This window comes from Panthera uncia, assembly GCF_023721935.1.
Source record: "Panthera uncia isolate 11264 chromosome B3 unlocalized genomic scaffold, Puncia_PCG_1.0 HiC_scaffold_1, whole genome shotgun sequence".
Classification (NCBI taxonomy): Eukaryota; Metazoa; Chordata; class Mammalia; order Carnivora; family Felidae; genus Panthera; species Panthera uncia.
In genome coordinates this window covers 61,262,057-61,281,744 of record NW_026057582.1, presented here as the reverse complement: position 1 = coordinate 61,281,744, position 19,688 = coordinate 61,262,057, and the positions used below count along the sequence as shown (strand labels likewise).

At 38.1% G+C, this 19,688-nt stretch overlaps 2 protein-coding genes across 6 annotated transcripts in view; one reads left to right on the top strand and one right to left on the bottom strand.

Annotated features, from left to right (window-relative positions):
- Nucleotides 1-11,467, top strand: part of PSMA6 (proteasome 20S subunit alpha 6) — a 30,154-nt gene extending 18,687 nt beyond the window's left edge. For 2 of the 3 annotated variants that reach the window (XM_049612888.1, XM_049612887.1), the window contains exons 2-7: nt 3,429-3,523; nt 3,998-4,079; nt 4,800-4,955; nt 7,888-8,066; nt 9,366-9,460; nt 11,314-11,467. In XM_049612888.1, the coding sequence (XP_049468845.1) occupies nt 3,429-3,523; nt 3,998-4,079; nt 4,800-4,955; nt 7,888-8,066; nt 9,366-9,460; nt 11,314-11,371 (665 nt within the window). In that variant the 3' untranslated portion in view covers nt 11,372-11,467. The remainder of the gene's footprint in view (nt 1-3,428; nt 3,524-3,997; nt 4,080-4,799; nt 4,956-7,887; nt 8,067-9,365; nt 9,461-11,313) is intronic. The other variant, XM_049612889.1, reaches the window with a different exon arrangement.
- Nucleotides 11,468-16,645: 5,178 nt separating this feature from the next.
- LOC125909570 (uncharacterized) overlaps nt 16,646-19,688 on the bottom strand; it is a 39,158-nt gene continuing 36,115 nt past the window's right edge. For 2 of the 3 annotated variants that reach the window (XR_007453729.1, XR_007453731.1), the window contains one exon: nt 16,646-18,361. The gene's annotated coding sequence lies outside the window, so the exon portion shown is untranslated. The remainder of the gene's footprint in view (nt 18,362-19,688) is intronic. The other variant, XR_007453730.1, reaches the window with a different exon arrangement.

Genomic DNA, 19,688 nt, shown 5'->3' with positions numbered 1-19,688 from the left:
GTCTGATATTAATATTGTCCATTCAACTTTCTGATGCTTACTGTTTATATGGTAATCTTTTTTTCCATTCATTTAGAAAGTGTGTCTGTGGTAGATAGCATATATTTGAGGTTTGCTTTTTTATCCATTCTGACAGTTTCTGCCTTTAATTGGAGTATTTTATCCATTAATATTTAATGCAGTTGACATGGATTCTGTTATATTCCTCCAAAGAATGTTGATTTGTTCTAGCAGGCAATTAAAATTTGGGTGGCAGGGGGCACCTGGGTGGCTTGGTCGGTTAAGCGTCCGACTTCGGCTCAGGTCACGATCTCGCGGTCGGTGGGTTCGAGCCCCGCGTCGGGCTCTGTGCTGACAGCTCAGAGCCTGGAGCCTGTTTCAGATTCTTTGTCTCCCTCTCTCTGTGACCCTCCCCCGTTCATGCTCTGTCTCTCTCTGTCTCAAAAATAAATAAACGTTAAAAAAAAAAAAATTTTTTTTTTAATTTGGGTGGCAGCTCAAATCTCCCTTTTTTTTATCCTTAGCTAAGCTGCCTGGAGTCTGTCTTGTGTATATGTGGTTATAGAATCAGCCACAGATTTGGGTAACATGATATATGGGTTGAGTCTTTCCCTCTCTGGCTCTCTCCTTTCTTTCCCTCATTTTCCAGTAGCTGTAGTTACCCCCAAACTGTTCTCTAGTTCTTCAGGATAAAGAGACTGAATTTTCTGTGGGTATTTAGCCCTGACCAGGGCCTGCACTCAGTCTATAAGCTGTGAAAACGGGAAACTCATTCATGCCATTCCTTTCTTCCAAGCATTGTCCTCCCCTTCTAGAATCTGCCTACTGTTTGTCACTTTCTGGTGTCTTCAGGTAGTTATTCAGAGTTTATGGTTTTTTATCTGTGGAGGTTTGATCTGATAGAAGCTTTTTGGCCATATAAGAAATAGAACTGAGAAACATTTTGAAACATTATGCTTTAGAAATTATTTGTGGTGATGGTAAAAATAAACTATTATAATCTAGTTGAATCTAAGGTAGATTTGAGGATTTTCTTTATGGTGTTTTGCTAGAGTCTTTTTTACTCTATTTTTCTGTCTTCAATCTATAGCTACTTAGAAATATTTGATGAGTTTTTTATTATAGCTCCTATTAAAGGAAGTTCTTTGGCACAGGTAGTATCTTTCTTGGCTGGTCCTCATCACCAGTTGGCTTTCTGAACATAGGAGACTAGGATTCAGACCCTGTGCCCAGAGTAATACTTGACAGAATTTTTAAAACATCTATTATGTTAAAATGTCAATAATGATTAGAGTTATGAGTGACTTTTTTTTTACATTGTATTCTATAATCCCCGTATTTTCTATAGTGAGCAAATATTTCTGTTGCTGTTTTTTATGACTAATATTTTATTTTAATTTCTTTTAATTTTTTTTTTAAATTCAAGTTAGTTAACATACAGTGTAGTATCGATTTCAGGAATAGAACCCAGTGATTCATCACTTACATATAACACCCAGGGCTCATCCCAACAAGTGCTCTTCTTAATGCCCATCACCTATTTAGCCCACCCCCCATCCACCTCCTCTCTAGCAACCCCGAGTTTGTTCTCTGTATTTAAGAGTCTCTTATGGCTTGCCTTCCTCTCTGTTTTTACCTTATTTGTCCTTCCCTTCCCCTATGTTCATCTGCTGTGTTTCTTAAATTCTATGTATGAGTGAAATCATAGGATATTTGTCTTTCTCTGCCTGACTTATTTTGTTTAGCATAACACACTCTAGTTCCATCCACATTGCTGCAAATGGCAAGATTTCATTCTCTTTGATAACCAAGTAATACTCCATTGTGTATATACCACATCTTCTTTATCCATTTAACTGTCAATGGACATTTGGGCTCTTTCCGTACTTTTGCTGTTGTTAATAATTCTGCTATAAACATTGGGGTGCATGTGCCCATTTGAAACATCACACCTGTGTCTTTTGGATAAATACCTAGTAGTGCAATTCTGGGTTGTAGGGTAGTTCTGTAGGTAATTTTTTGAGGAACTTGCATTCCATTTTCCGGAGTGGCTGCACCAGTTTGCATTTCCACCAACCTTGCAAAAGGGTTCCCCTTTCTCCACTTTCTGACAGCTGTGAGGTGGTATCTCAGTGTGGTTTGGATTTGTATTTCCCTGATGATGAGTGATGTTGAGCATCTTTTCATGTCTGTTAGCCATCTGGATGTCTTTGGAAAGGTGTCTATTCATGTCTTCTGCCCATTTCCTCACTGGATTATTTGTTTTTTTGGGTGTTGAGTTTGGTAAGTTCTTCATGTATTTGGATATTAAGCCTTTATCCGATATGTCATTTGCAGATATCTTCTCCCATTCTGTCCGTTGCCTTTTAGTTTTGTTGATTGATTCCTTTGTGTACAGAAGCTTTTTATCTTGATGAGGTTCCAATAGTTCATCTGTTGCTACTTTTATAATTACAAAGTGTGTTTATATCAGATTTAGATATTACAGAAATACAAAACATAGAAAGGGGTAGTCTCATTTGTAATTCTACTCTTCAAAAGCAGTTGTTGTCAACTGCATGGTGTTAAAGTAGTTTGTTTTCATGCTCCCTCTTTGATCCATCTGTTTTAACCTGGGGAATGGTTTGATAGCAGCTAGAAGTGCACAAGCTGAAGTTTGTTATAGACAAACTAAAGAATCCTTGTTTTAGATATCATGAAAATCAAAACTATGAGCCAGAAAATTTCAACTTGGTAGGGGAAAAGACAATACAGAATAATCTTAACAGCAATTAAAATTGCATATGGTCAAATTAGTTACTGGCCAAAATTAGCAGTAGTAGTAGATCTTGAGAAAATTTAGAGCAACTAAATTTGACCCAGGAAAACCAGACTTGGTAGAAATAATGACCACAAAACAAACTTTTCAAATTATAAAATGTAATTGATAAAGACTTGATATGATAGGGGTGCCTGGGTAGCTCAGTTGGTTAAGTGTCTGACTTCAGCTCAGGTCATGATCTCACAGTTTGTGAGTTCAAGCCCCGCATCGGGCTCTGCGCTGACAGCTGAGCCTGGAGCCTGCTTCTGATTCTGTGTGTCCCTCTCTTTCTGCCCCTTCCCCACTCATGCTCTGTCTCTCTCTCAAAAATGAGCATTAAAAAAAAAATTTTTTTTAAGACTTGATATGATAAATTAATTAAATCTTTTTTGGAAATTTGGTACTTAGTCTGATGAAAATGATTAGTAAACTAAAATGAAAAGAAATGGAGTTGGTTTAACTAGGATTTATTATTATCATTATTATTTTAACTTTGCATGTCTTGGACAGCATTCCATGATAGTTTGTATAGCTCTAGCTCATTCTTTTCAGTGATTGCTTGCTTATTCCATTTGATGAATCTATAATAATTTATTCCACCTTTTAAAAACACTATTCTGTTTTCCAGAATATGCTTTTAAGGCTATTAACCAGGGTGGCCTTACATCAGTAGCTGTCAGAGGGAAAGACTGTGCAGTAATTGTCACACAGAAGAAAGTACCTGTAAGTAATACTGCTCAGATAGCCTGTTGTTACAGAATATAATGTAAGGATTTTTCATGAGTTTGTACAAAGTTATATTACAACCTATATACATTAACATTCTTGCTTTCCTTGTGCTTTCCCGTTTCACTCCAGAAGTATTTACTCGGCAGCTATGGACTGTTTAGCTGAGTAGACAGAATTAACATATTGAACTTTGTGGTAATGATTATAAGCACAGTGGGAATTCTAGGTCTTTTTTCTTCAGGAATCTTGCAACAGGCTTTGGTGATATAGTTCTCCCCCACAGGAAACCTATCATCTAACAAAGGAAGACAAAGTCTATCCCCTGCCTTTTTTAAAAAATTGGGTTTAACAATAAAATGAACAGAAGACATTTGTTACATAGTTTATCATAACTCCATAGTATTTTTTTATCCCTGCACTGGGGCCTCTGATTTTACAAAAATTATCTTGATCTCTTTTGTTCATTAGGACAAATTATTGGATTCTAGCACAGTGACTCACTTATTCAAGATAACTGAAAACATTGGCTGTGTGATGACAGGAATGACAGGTAACTGATTTGATGTCTACTTAGATTTGTTATTTTCTTCAATTATTTTTGAGTTTTGTATTAATTTTAAAAGGCTCCCTTTAGTGCCTGATGTGCCTGATATATAGGAGTATATTTGCCATCTTCCAAGGTTAGTATCAGTATATTCGGAGTATTGTGAGCTTTTTTGAAATCATAAGTATAATAGAATTAGATCTGTATACTACTGTCAGGGAAACTGGGCTGAGGCCCCTCTCATAGATGATTTATTTCATATGTAGTTAATACTTTAAGGGCAGTTAAGTCCATATATTTCAAACCTGGTAATAATGGCACAGTTAGAAGTAGATGAGAATTATAAAAATTACTTTGGGTTTCTGTTTTCTGAAATCAAGAGAAAATTCAAGCCTACAAAAAAGATAAGAGAAACATTCTCCTTAAAACTTGTTCTTTTGGGAATTATTAAACACTTGTAGAAACTATTTTGACGGCTGATAAAGGACTCAGCATAAAAGGAAGTGCTGTGTGTAGAACTCCATCTTTAAATATGTTTTCCTTTTTTGTCATATATTTGTTGCTGAGTCATCGACCGTTCGTTGGTGGTAGAAGAAACCATAGTGGACCACTCTACCTTCCTTAAGTTAGAGTGGAGATTTTATATATGTATGGAAAATGGAAAATTGTCTGATTTTACGTTCATTCTTTCCTCTAAAGAAGTAAACGTGTTTTTTCTGCTCTAAGCGGACAGCAGATCCCAGGTACAGAGGGCACGCTATGAGGCAGCTAATTGGAAGTACAAGTATGGCTATGAGATTCCTGTGGACATGCTGTGCAAAAGAATTGCTGATATTTCTCAGGTCTACACACAGAATGCTGAAATGAGGCCTCTTGGTTGTTGTAAGTATGCTAACAAGGCTCACAAATAATTGATGAATTACATTTTTTCAGAAAGAGGAATAAAAGAAAATTATATAAAGGGTGGAACTCTCTATAATAAATCAGCGATGAAGGGTAGGTTTCACAACAGTATTTTAGGTATTATCTCTTAAGCTTTAGTGCTATTAGACTTCATTAAAATAGTTCTTTTAAGGATGTTTGATTTGAAAGATCCAAGTCACTGTTACATTGGGCTGTTGTAATGGGAGTTGTACTGCAATTCCGGATTACTCTTTCCATGCAGATGTCTCAATACGCATCTTAACAATGTAGCTCTTTTTTTTGATCACCCTAAAGAATTAGGCTCAAACACATATACCTGGGATTCATATTTGTAGACTATATTATGTTTTTTAAAAACAAGTAAAATTCTATTAGGAGAGAGATGAGGTTTACTGATTTTAGATTGAATGTAATACATTATCCTGAAAAATTGAACACGTTTGTTTTTGACATTGTGTCGTTTATGGGAATTAAAACAGTGAGTGCAATGATTTTTCTCTAACATATGACCCTATTTTTGACCTCTCATTTAAAAATCCTCCCTCAGTTTCTTCAGTGATGCTCTTTCCCCCTTTTCTTCACTTTCCTTAGCTCATCTTCTGCTTTTCCTTTAAATGTTTTTGCTCACCAGGCTTTCTCTGTGGTCCTTCTCTCCCTCTTGGTTCTGTGTCCGTGATCTCACCCTCTTTCATACTTTCGTTTACTACCTGTATTCAGCCAGTCACTACTACATTAGTGTTAGCCCAGTCCCTTCCTCCACAGCCTGCAGATGCTTCAGACTTGAAATCATTGCTGTTTTCCTACTTTTATCCTCAACTTCTCTTTGCTACTCCTACTCCACCTTCCCTGGTCATATGATTAGTCTTCGAGCTTCTCCTCAGAATATCTGTTCTTTCCTGTCTCCTCTGTTCCTTCTTCATCATCTCTTGCCTTTGCCACTTAGTTTACTTGTCTCTTCTCTCCCTTCTCACTCTTTCCTAGTCTGTCTTCCATGTTGCTATGTGAGTTATCATTTTAAAATTAAATTTTGTTTGTTACTCCCTAGAAAAACTGATTCCTCATCAGCTACAGTGTAAATTCCAAGCCCCTTAATATGACATGCAGTTTATTCCCAAGCACCTTCTTCCGTGTACTGCTTTCCTTCCTCACCTGAAGTCCCGGTAGTGCGTGGGTCTTTTGTCATCACCTGGATATAACAAGACCTTTCATGTCTTGATGCCTTTGTGCATGTTGTTCCTTTTGCCTTGATTGCCCTTCATGTCCTTACCATCTATTAAACCCAGCTCATCTTGCAAGACTGGAGTAAAAAAGTGTTTGTTCCCTCAAGCAGTAAGTGGATATCTCTTTGGTGTTGCCCTATACTTTATATCAAGTATAAAATGTAAAGAAAATTAGAGGGTGACATAACCTTTGATTAAAACAGATATCTGATCACTGTCATCGTGTTTATCAATTAAATAAGTTTCAAAATTCCTCATTGGTAGACTCGGTAAAACATCTCTAAATGTGAATAAAGTGATTGACTACTACTGAATCTTAAAACAGAGGAAACTACAGGCATACCTCAGAGATATTGCAGGTTCAGTACAGACCACTGCAATAAAGCTAATATCACAATATAGTGAGTCAAATGAACTTTTTGGTTTCCCAGTGCATATGAAAGTTATGTTTACACTGTACTCTATTAAGTGTGCAATAGCATTATATCTAAAAAAGCCATGTACATACCTTAATTTAAAAATACTTTATTGCTAAAATGCTAGCATCTAAACTTTCAACAAGTCCTAATCACTGATAATAGATGACTGTAACAAGTGTAATAAGAATAATGGAAAATGTTTGAAATATTCCAGGAATTAGCAAAATGTGACAGACATGAAGCAAGCAAACACTATTGGAAAAATAGACTTAACACAGGGTTGCTACAAACCTTTATAAAGAAATGCAGTATCTGTGAAGTGCAACAAGGCAACACGCAATAAAACGAGGCATGCCTGTACATAAAAGAGGTTCAGACCTAGAAATGCAAGAAACCAGGAGTTAAGTCATTCTTTAAATACTTTATTACCTGCTTTGCTGAGTAGAAAGAAGTTTGGTGTGGTGTTTATTTTAACTGTATGTCATTGTAACATAATGGATTTGTAATAATAAAGTTCTGTGTACAGAATTTAGAATTTGGTTTCTCCTGACTACTAGGGGAATGTATACCAACAGTATCAAAGATGGGCAGTCTGAAGATAAGCAAGTAGCCTCAAGGTGTATTTCGTTTTGCGCCACCATTCCCAAGGTGTATTCCACAATTTTGGTTCCCTGGAACCTTAAATTCTTTAGAATTTAAGTTCTTAAAAAAAAGAGGGAAAAAAAAAGTTCTTTTTATTTAAAAAATAAAGAGAAAAAGTTCTTAAAAAAAAGAGAAAAAGTCTTCCTTGGTCAAATAAATTAAAGAACTACTAAGTTTAAGTAGGTCAGTCTACAGCAGAACATTTACCATACTACTATATATTATTTTCTCTAAAAGGAAGATGAAAAATTTAACTGAATTCAACTTGAATTCAATTCAATTCAATTCAGATTTATTTGGTAACATCTCAAGGGTTCAGAGGAATATGCTTTGAGTAATAGCAAGGATTTAGAAAGTTGTAAATTATAATTGTAATAATTCAAATTTTTAAAAACATCTTTGATAAGCCTTTTGTGAAATGGAAAGTTCTTGGTTACCTAGTTTATCTGTGGTGATAACCTGTATTTTATCAGTGTTCTTTAAGCAAAATACATATCCTAAAATAGATGGACAGAATAGTGATTAACAATAGCTTTATGACAATACAAAGAAAGAAGAAATTGTGTTGTACAAAAGTATAAGATATTTCATGAGGGTCTTTCTTTTTAGGTATGATTTTAATTGGTATAGATGAAGAACAAGGCCCTCAGGTGTACAAGTGTGATCCTGCAGGTTACTACTGTGGGTTTAAAGCCACTGCAGCAGGAGTTAAACAAACTGAATCAACCAGCTTCCTTGAAAAAAAAGTCAAGAAGAAATTTGATTGGACATTTGAACAGACAGTGGAAGTAAGTTAGTCAAAAGGATCTGACCTTTTTTTTTTTTTTTTTTAAATGCTAAATAGAATAGGGAAGATCATTGTATAAATTGACCATCTAAAAAGGCTGTTCTGGATTTATCACAGAACCAAGTTTGTTGGCTTAAAATTGGTGTCATTCAGCTGACATGGGAACAATGAGGACTGCTTGTATTCACTTAATTCCTTATCTCATGTCATAATGTATTTGAAACTGCTTCCAATAAAACACTTATAAAATGGGAAGATGTAACTAAAAATGAGAATTCAAGAGCAGGGCCTGAGACCTGCATGGTTGTGACTCAAATTAGACTTAAGCTTCCTGGGAGCAAAAGTGAAAAAATTGAGTCCGCAGTGTTACTCTTATGGCCCTAAAGGAGAAAGAGCCGCATACCAGATTCTCAGCAAACAAACATCTTGGTTAAAGAATATATGCTCATGCGATAACTTGACAGAGAAATTCTATCTGGGATGCAAAAGCAGAGCTAGCTTAATGCAGGAATGATAGGAGATTGATTATTCATTATGATTGGGATGTTTTAAATGGACACAACAAGCTAAAATTTTACATAAATGTTTAGTAATCTTAGACCAAGGAAACCTTTTATTTACTGCCAAGAAGTTGAAAACAAAAATTTTAGTAAATTTTGGAAAGGAGGGTCTGGGATACAACCATTCTAAAGACTTAAAACATGATTCTGGTAAGTGACAAAAGAAGAATTACTATCTAATACTTTTATGTTTGGTTGGCAGTATTATTTATAATAATGGGAGATATAAAGTTAGTTCTCATCTGGGAGGTACTGTGTCCTGTTTAAATGTTTATAAAAGGTCTTTTTTACTTGCAGTTCATAATTACATAAATGATTAATCACATCAGATACAGAGCCACTTTAAAACATTCTTAAATTGTTATTACTGTAAATTTTCCTTGAAGGAAGGCTGTATCATTCATGTTTATCCTCTCCCCCATCTCACCCCAAGTGCTAAGCACAGTGCCCAGCATGTAGAGGTCATCAAGCAAACAGACTGTTGTGTGTGATTCATCCTGTGTTTTTTGATAGATCCCTTTCATTTATGACTTGACTTAGTATAAGCCAAGTTTCTTCTCATTGGCAGGCAACATATTAGAATTAAGCAATCTGTTGGTAACACGTGGTTGTAGAACTGCATCACTGAAACATGGAACAAAAATGAATAGTTTGTGGTTAATTCATGATCTGAATAAGCTTGGAATGAAAAATCTTGGAATCTCTGAAAAATACTATTTTAATGTTGATACTTTTTTCAGACTGCAATTACATGCCTATCTACTGTTCTATCAATTGATTTTAAACCTTCAGAAATAGAAGTTGGAGTAGTTACAGTTGAAAATCCTAAATTCAGGTGAGTTATATTGTTGGACAGGTGCTTAAAGAAGTTTGCCAAGAGATAAATTACAGCCTAGAAGGGTAGAAGTGTGTGGGTCCATTTGTCCTACAACTTGGGGGGGAAAAGCATTTTTTTTTTAAATTGCAGTTTTTTCCCTCATTACCTGAGAGATCTGTTTTAAAACTTACCATAAATCTCTTTAAGGCAGACATAACTGCTTCTCATTTCTGAGTGATTTTATATCAAATATCAGAGGCAACATAAAATAACCGTCTTTATGTTAGGAGTAAAGTAAGCATAAGTGTTACCTTTGTTTACCTTATGGCCAATAGAAACCTCATCTCCCAGAGTAGTAGGTTTTAGTTTTTTTCAGGTGAAGCTTTGATTATTTAGTGATTATTTAAGTGGAGCTTTGAGAGTAATATGAAATACTAATCTATATCAGACCCTGTCTGGAGATCTTTGGAAACCCCAAATTTTGAATATAGCTAATTGAATTGCAGATGCTGGATGCTTGTCTGTTCTTACTAAGTAACTAACTCCTACAGATCAACCTTATAGCTTCCATGAGTCAAATCTATACTGGGTGCTTAACATATACCATCTCACTTAATCCCCCCAGAACCTTGTGAGGTGGTTTACTTACCATGAATCTGGATGCACTTGTGAAAAATACTTCAGTTAAATCCACAGATGCAGGATACTGCTGGAAGGCATGTTAACTATAATTTGTATTTACTCTTAGGTCACAGTTACAGGGATACTTGATAATGGTTAGGGGTGGGAAAAAAGGTGGTAAACTAAGCTTAACTGGACCTTACAGAGTTTTTTGTTACTATGCATTTTTTCTTCTAATTTATTCTCTTTGTTGCCTGTAGGTAAGTGGTTTAAATGTGAATGATTTAAGAAAAATTCATGGAATTAAAAAATTTTTGAATCTATACTTTTTTTTTTTTTTTTTCCTGTGGGAAGTAATTGTGTGTTTGGTTTTAGCAGTATTTTTCCTGCAGGAGCAATTTATAAATCTGCTTAAAGGACCTGCAAGTTCTTTTCTCTTTTTTTTTTTTTTTTTAAATGTTTGTTTATTTATATTGAGAGAGAGTGAGCAAGTGGGGGAGGAGCAGAGAGAGAGAGAATCCCAAGCAGGCTCCACACTGTCAGCACAGAGCCCAACATGGGCTCAGTCTCACAAACCATGAGATCATGACCTGAGCCAAAACCAAGAGTCAGACACTCAACCAACTGAGCCACCCAGATGTCCGTCTTTTTTCTAAAGGGCATTTTGACATTGGAGCTAAAATAGAATACATTATGTATAGGTTTGCTTTAAATATTTTCTGTCATAGCTACAACTAAAAGAGTTTGCTTTCAGAAAACCTAATTTTAGGGGCACCTGGGTGGCTCAGTCGGTTGAATGTCCGACTTCAGCTCAGGTCACGATCTCACAGTCCGTGAGTTCGAGCCCCGTGTCGGGCTCTGGGCTGATGGCCCAGAGCCTGGAGCCTGCTTCCGATTCTGTGTCTCCCTCTCTCTCCTCCCCCGTTCATGCTCTGTCTCTCTCTGTCTCAAAAATAAATAAACGTTAAAAAAAAAAAAAATTAAAAAAAAAAGAAAACCTAATTTTAGATCTGATGTCAAAGAAGTAAACATTTTTGTGTATAGATAAAGTTGATGAAATACCTGGGAATTCTAAAGGGATGACAGGTATACAGATTTTTTAAATCTGTAAATGATAATTGTCCAAGTTGGGTGTTAGGTACACAGGAATTCATTACTATCTATTCTACTTTCGTGTGTTTGGAATTTTAGATAAGAAAAAGTTTTCAAAAAGTAAAATAGTTAAGGGTTTTTTTCTCCTTGCCTTCTAGGATTCTTACAGAAGCAGAGATTGATGCTCACCTTGTTGCTCTAGCAGAGAGAGACTAAACATTGTACGTAGTTAGTTTACCAAATCCATGACGCCACTTGCCTGTGTGTTTGGTAACAACAGACCAACATTATGGAGGCCCCTGGATTGAAAAAGGAACCTCTCCCACTCCTCCTGCCACTGAAGTGGTTAGGACTCTGTATAAATAAAAAAAAAAAAAATAGTGCTTTTGGAAAATAATCGCATCTTGTCTTAATTTCACCTCAAGTTTTAAGTCGTAAGCCTCTGGTGCATGCAGACTGTTAGTGCCCACCATCCTCACATTGTAGCTTTATGCTTTTTGTTGACAGAGATCCAAGTTTCTTTGGCTTTAGGAACTTAACAGGCAGAAGTTTAAACTATAGCTCTATGGCCTAATGAATAAATGGCAAACTAAAAACTGTGGTTGTATAACTTGCTCTGATTGTAAGCTGGCATGTGAGGCAAGACCTTTATTTTGCATTTCTTCATTCATTCAAATGGAATATTCCTGAACTGGACTCCCAAGTTCTGTCAGAGGTTTTAACCAGAGTGAAAAGATTGGCATTGTTATTAGTGGTTTTGAGATACACATTTAATCTCTACTCCGTAAGATGCACTATTTTTAAGAGCAAAAATTGCAGTTACCTTTGAGAAACAATGAGGCCAGGAAAGTTGTAGAATATATGTATTTTCTATGCTGCCTTAAAATTATTTAAAGCAGACTTTAAGGAATTGGCCTATAGTAGAGATGCCACTATAAACAATGTTAAGGGAAAAAGAAGAGCAGATTATATTCAGAAAAATCATTACTGAACAGAATTAAGTTTTTTTAAATTCCCATAGTGATACCCTGGTGACATGAATCGCTAATTGTTACAGATGATCCAAAAATCTCGCAATTTCTAAGGTTGATACGTTTCATGTCCTCATTTGCCCTGGGTGAGACAGGCTGTCACCACACACAACAGGTGAACGTGGCTGCTGGCCTAATACAAATGCCTGGAGGCAGTTGCTCCTCTATCTGTAGCCACCAGTCCCACAAAAGGGGAGACCATGTGAACTTGTGACCACTAAAAGCAGGAAACTTCACAGACCACATCCTCATCAGAGCTGAGTCATGAGTCCTAAAGGGGAAGCAAGGTCTTCCAGTTCAGGGGCTGCTGCTCTGGGATTACCCATCTATATCCACTAGGCCCTGTAAAGGTACTACCGTTTTCAAAGTGGGGTCTTGTGTAGACCCTCAGCCTACTTCACTGAACAGACAACTATACCCTTAAGAGTCTTGATCGACTCCACCCTTCTGGAGTCATGGGTGAAAGTCTAGCAAATACCTTGATTATTTTGTAAGAAAATACCTCTTAGTGGTAGAAAATGCAAATTGCCTCATTTGTTAGAAAAATAAGTTTTACATTATGCAAAATCTAGACAAATTTAAGTACAGTAAACCCTTGGATTGTAAGTAACTTGTTCTGTGAGTGTTCTGCAAGATGAGCAAACATTCTAATAAATTTTAAGTTGATAAATGAGCAATGTCTTTCAATAAGAAGAGTACATGACATCAAATGTCACATGATCACAACTGAGCCAATGGTTTTTGAAATTCACTTTGATATACAAGTGCTTTGGATTACAAACATGTTTCTGGAAGGAATTATGCTTGCAAACCAAGGTTTTACTGTATAAAATAGTGTTTTTTTAAGACTTTATTTTTAGGTAATCTCCACACCCAATGTGGGGCTCAAACTCATAACCTTGAAAGCAAGAGTCACATGCTATACCGACTGTGGCAGCCAGATGCCCCAAGTATAAAATAGTATTATTAAGCTTCTTGGATTGGCTAAATTATGCTTAAATGAGCTAGAAGAAATGGAAATGATCAATTTAAGTATGAACATTAAGTCACTCTAGTTCTGTTTGTGTGTGTGTGTGTGTGTGTGTGTGTGTGTGTGTGTGTGTGTTTTAAGAGTCTGGGATATATAAGAGTTAATGCAGAAAGGATCATAGATCCATACTATCAATAGTCCCCTACCACAAGTGAAAAAACTGAGCTCAGTAAATTAATTTGTCCAAGATCACACAAGCATTGATGACAGGAGTAGACCCACACACAACTGTCTGACCCCAAGACTTCTTTGTCAGGGCATTAGATGAAACCTACAATCACCTACATCAAGTTCTCCCCTCCCCACCATCAGTTAGGTGGCTAGATTCAAAATTCTAAAAAAATGCCATTATTCTATACCAAGAATAACTGTTCCAAAAATAGAACACATATATTTTCTCTATAATTATATGTCATAGAATATATTCAGGTCAACAGAGGTAATATTCTCTATATATTCTGTCTCTATTTTGTTGTTGCTGCTGTTGTTGTGACTATAACTTCCTCAGAGACCTGGGCTCACCCACAACAGAAGGGCTGTGAGCTGCGCCTGCTGATAGCTGTCAAAGTGCCTATAATTCATGAGAGATGACGAGGCCACCCCAGCAGAGGAGGACGAGTAGGAGGAAGCAGGAAGATAGCCCTCGCCCTGGTGCCACCTGCCACGCCCTTGCCCTTGGTGGCAAACAAGCAGGTAGGGGTGGGGTACCAGAAGGGGATGTACATTTGGTACATGTAACTGTCCCAACATCTCATCCCCCAGGGCAGCCATAAGTGTAGCCTGTCCCAGCCTCTTGTCAGTCATTTCTGGGATGGGCCATAGAGGCCTCTAGAACTCTGGAACTTTGCAAAATTTAGTGCATATCTTAATTTCCTGGGAGAGACCCATAGCTTTCATCAGATATTCAAAGAAGGCTATTGCCCAAGAAAGGGGAACCATTGGCAGAAAAAAAAAAAAAAAAAAAAACAGTAGAAGGAAAACAATAGAATATGAACTGTGGTTATTTCTGGTGGAAATTAATTTGGTTATTTATGGTAGAACTATGAGCACATTTTTTTATACTCTTCTGCATTTCTAATAAGGAATATGCATGAAGTTAAAGATGGATGTTAACTAATCATAGCTCAGTAAAATATTTTGCTGCCATTAAAAGTGTTTAGAAAATTTTGGGGCGCCTGGGTGGCTCAGTCGGTTGGGCCTCCGACTTCAGCTCCGGTCATGATCTCGCGGTCCGTGAGTTTGAGCCCCGCGTCGGGCTCTGTGCTGACCGCTCAGAGCCTGGAGCCTGTTTCAGATTCTGTGTCTCCCTCTCTCTCTGACCCTCCCCTGTTCATGCTCTGTCTCTCTCTGTCTCAAAAATAAATAAACGTTAAAAAAAAAAAAAAAAAGTGTTTAAAAAATTTTTTAATTACATTGGAAAATGCCATGACATAATTGAGAGAAAAAACAGCATATGATTGTTTACAAAGTCTATGATTTCAACAATACAAACAATGTAGAAAAAAACTCTTGGAACTGTTGGAACTAGTAAGTGTTTATAGGAAGGTTGCAGATATGGATTAATATACAAAAGTCAGTTGCTTTCCTCTATACCAGCAGTGCACAATTGGAATTTGAAATTAAAACACAACACTACCACTTACATTAGCACCCTCCAAAAATTAAATATGTAGATATAAATCTGATAAAATATGTGCTATATCCATATGAGGAAAGTTTTAAAACTGATGAAAAATTTAAAGGGTTTTTTTTTATGTTTATTTATTTTTGAGAGAGACAGAGCGTGAGCAATGGAGGTGCAGAGAGAGAGGGAGACACAGAATCTGAAGCAGGCTCCAGACTCGGAGCTGTCAGCACAGAGCCCAACGTGGAGCTGGAACCCACGAACCGTGAGATCATGACCTGAGCTGAAGTCGGATGCTTAACTGACTGAGCCATCCAGGAGGCCCTGATGAAAGATTTAAATAAATGAAAAGGAAGAGTCAATATTGATAGGAAGAGTCAATATTGTCAAGTTGCCAGTTCTTCCCAACTTAATCCATAGGTTCCACACAATCCCAAACAAAATCCCAGCAAGTAATTTTGTGGACATTAACAAACTGATTCTAAAGTTTCTATGGAGAGGCAAAAGACCCAGAATAACCAAAGATACCAAAGAAGAACAAAGTCAAAGGACTGATACTATCTGACTTAAAGGCTTACTACAAACTTAGGGTAGTCAAGATAGCTTGGTATTGGTAAAAGGATAGGTAAATCAATTAGGACAGTTGGAAATCCCAGAAATAGACTCCCACACATATAATGAACTAATCTTTGAAAAAAGGAGCAACAGCAATTCAATGGAGAAAAAATAGTCTTTTTGACAAATGGTGCTGTAACAACTGGACATTCACATGCAAAACATTCACCTATCACAAAAAGTAACTCCAGATGGATCATAGACTTGAAGTAAAACAACAAACTATAAAACTTTTAGACCATAACATAACCCAAGGTGACCTTGGGTTTGGCAATAAGCTTTTGGATACACCACCAAAAGCATATTCATGAAAGAAAAAGCTGATAAACTAAACTTTTTCTGCTCTGTGAAGGCACTTAAGAGAATGAAAAGACTGGGGCGCCTGGGTGGCTCAGTCGGTTAAGCGGCCGACTTCGGCTCAGGTCATGATCTCGCGGTCCGTGAGTTCGAGCCCCACATCGGGCTCTGTGCTGACAGCTCAGAGCCTGGAGCCTGTTTCAGGTTCTGTGTCTCCCTCTCTCTGACCCTCTTCCATTCATGCTCTGTCTCTCTCTGTCTCAAAAATAAATAAACATTAAAAAAAAAAAAAAAGGGAAAAGACAAGCCATGGGCTGGGAGAAAATCTTTGCACACTCATATCTGATAAAGAACTGATATCCAACATAATTCTTAAAACTCAACAGTAAGACAATGTCCAGTTCAAAAACTGGCAGATGTGCCTGGGTGGTTCAGTTGGCTGAGGACCAACTTTGATTTGGGTCACGGTCTCACAGTTTGTGAGTCCGAGCCTTGCATCCGGCTCTTTGCTGTCAGCATGGAGCCAACACTGTAGGTCATCAGGAGTTGCAAATTAAAACAATAATGTGATATCACTACACATCTATTAGGAGGGTTTAAAACAAATTGACTATATGAAATTCTGGTGGAGATAAAAAGCAGCAGAAACTGGTGAGAATGACTCTGGATGGCAGTTTGACACCATCTTGCTGTAAGATCTAGCTTATGCCCATACGAAAACCTACACACAAATGTTTTTAGGGGTGCCTGGGCAGCTCAGTCAGTTAAGCGTCCCACTCTTGATTTCAGCTCAGGTCATGACCTCACAGTTAGTGGGATTGAGCCCCGCATCGGGCTCTGTGCTGACAGCACAGACCCTGCTTGGGATGGATTCTCTCTCCCCTTCTCTCTCTGTCCCTCCCCCACTCACACTCCCTCAAAATAAATAAACTTTAAAGACAAACAAAAAACCCCAAATGTTTTTAGGAGCTTTATTCATAATTGCCCCAAACTAGAAGCAAGCAAGATGTCCTTCAATAAGTGATTGGAAAACAAACTGTGGTACATCCAGACAATGGAATATTATTCAGCTCTAAAAAGAAATGTGCTATCAAGTTATGAAAAGACATCGAGAACCCATAAGTGCACATTTTAAGTGAAAGAAGCCAGTCTGGAAAGACTAAGCTTCCAACTGTATGACATTCTGGAAAAGGCAAAACTACAGTGACAGTAAAAAATCAATGATTACTGGGTATTTGGAACAGGGGTGAAGGAAAGTGGAGGATGGTAGGGATCAGCGGCTAGAGAAGCACAGGTTTAAGGTGGTCAAACTATTGTTTGATACAGTACTGGCGGATGCACGACATTCTGCATTTGTCAAAGCCCATAGAGATGTACAACACAAAGGGTGAATATCTATATAAACCATGGACTTTGGTTCATAATAATGTATCAATATTAGTTCATTGGTTCATTAGTTAATGTATCAATATTACTTCATAATAATGTATCAAATGTGCTACACTAATGCAAGATATTCATAATAGGGAAAACAGGTATGTGTGTGGGTGCAGAGGGGAGTTATATGCGAATTCTCCGTACAATCCACTCAATCTTTCTGTAAATTTAAAACTGTTCTAAAAAATAAAATCTATTAATTTTTTAAATGCTTGGAGAAAATTTCAAGAGATAATCCAAAGTGTTCATATCAGTTATGAATAATTTTTCTCATTTCTTATACTTTAATGTATTTTCCAAATTTTTAAATGGATTGTGTATTACTTATACGACCAGGCAAAAATTAAGTTCTGAATTCTAAAAACCTATACTGAAAAGCATGGATTTTGAAAACCTGATGGAAATTTTCAGTTTTTTAATGAGCAAATTTAAGCCCACATTTTCCTGGTGAAATACCAAAAGTGAAGGTATGGAGGGTCTTACCCATTTTTGAAGTGTTTGCACAGCCTACCTGGAGGGAAGCATTATCTGGAGAGGAGCCTTGCTCAGCTAGTCACGTGTTGGTCAAGACCCCTTGTTCAAACTCTCCATGGGGTGCTTGCTTTCCCCAGTTCAGAGCACAGACAATCGCTAACCCAGGTGGCCCAAACTCTGAGCATGCATGAAGTGTTTACATTTCCTGGGCCAAATCATCACTGCCACACACAGCACACGTTGGGGAACCTACAAAGTTCCCTGGTGCACAATCTCACCCTGCTTGTGGGTTATCCGTTAGACCTCACCCCTAGCCCTGGGAACCTGCCTCACCTTAGCTTTAGAGAAAGCATCAGGTGCTTCTGACTGAAAAAGAGCCTCCTGGGTAGCAAAAAGCACTATTTTGCCCACTGACCTCTCTACCAAGAAGGAAATCACTGAGCTCAGTGTGGTTTCAAATTCTCTGTAATACCACTTTTCTATGCCCACATCTCATGAGGGTAAGCAGTGAAGATTTTTAAACTGAAATGTCTGACTTAGTGTTCTTAGCCAGGGTTTCACATCAGAACCACCAGGGGAACTCTTGTGAAGAACACGAACCTGGCTTCCAATCTTGATCAATCAACTCAGAGGTTCCCAGGATGCTGCTCTGGACATGTGTATTTTGAGGTGCTCCCCAGTAGTTCTGGTGTTTGCTGCTGGTTAGGAAATATTGTAAGAGGTAATTAACGGTGGCATGATCATAGTGAAGTGTATTTGGGGTTTATCTCCCCTTTACTCCTTTTTTGGTAAGTGGGAAGCTTCTGGGGTGCTGAAGAGTCAAGTGGGTGTCCAGGACGTAACCCCTGTACATTAGGTTAATGTCATTTGTGCCTTTCTGACCTCATCCTTGAGTCCTAAAGTCATTCAAGGGGACAAAAAATGCAAATGTCTAACAATAATTAACCCTTCTCAGCAGCCCAGCTTGCAGCAACTGTATCCTGGGGTTCCCCTTGCAAGGGCTCACGATCCAGAGGGACATGAAGGGAATACAGGGAAATACACATTTAGGAGAAAGGGAATGTGCCATTGTCCCATAAGACAAGTGGTGTTGCAGAAACTTTGGTGATGCTCTTCATGCCCCTTCTGAGAGGTTACCACAAGAAGACTGTCTGCATTAGACATCTTTCACACAGAAATCAGCATCTGGCCTAACTGCACAAGTTGACCTGCAAACCTCAGAGTTAACCCAGTCATGTAGGTTTTACCAAGAGCTACAGTGATTAAGGCTCTAGTGGGGACTGGAATGAAGATGAAAAGGAGAAGCAGAAGAAGAACAGGAAAGACCTGGTTTCCCTGGGCAGAGTAGGGATGAATTGGGGGGAGCCCCAGTGAACAGCCACAGAGTGCCCGGCCTCGCTGGGGTTTTCCAGGGATAAAGGCAGAACTTCGGTTATCAATGGGTCCTAGGTCTCTAGTTGATAACCACCATCAGAGCTACGTTTGCCTGGGTCAGTATAACTAGGGCCAGACTTCTTGGGCAGCCTCCAGGGGCCTGGCGAGCACAAGTTTCAGGGAGCTTATATAAGTTCTCACCAAAAGGGAAGGCAAGAAAGCGTCTGTGAGGATGGCCATGCTGGCATTTCTTTTTTAAAGATTTTTTTTTTAACGTTTGCCTATTTTTTGAGAGAGAAACAGAATGCGGAGATGGGGAGGGGCAGAGAGAAAGGGAGAAAGAGAATCCCAAGCAGGTTCCATGCTGTCAGTGCAGAGTCTGACGTGGGGCTCGAACCCACAAACCATGAGATCATGACCTGAGCCAAAACCAAGAGTCGGACACTTCACACACTGAGCCACCCAGGCGCCCCAAGGCACTTCTTAAGTAATGGTGACACAAGGTGCCTCCATGCCCAGTGTGCTTCTATGATGGCTCTAGGTTTTGGATGGATACGATGGGACAAAATCACCCCCTCCAAAAAAGTAGCTCATTGATCCTAACAGAATGGCTGGAGAGACTTGGGGAGTGACTTGGAGCAGGCTGCCAGC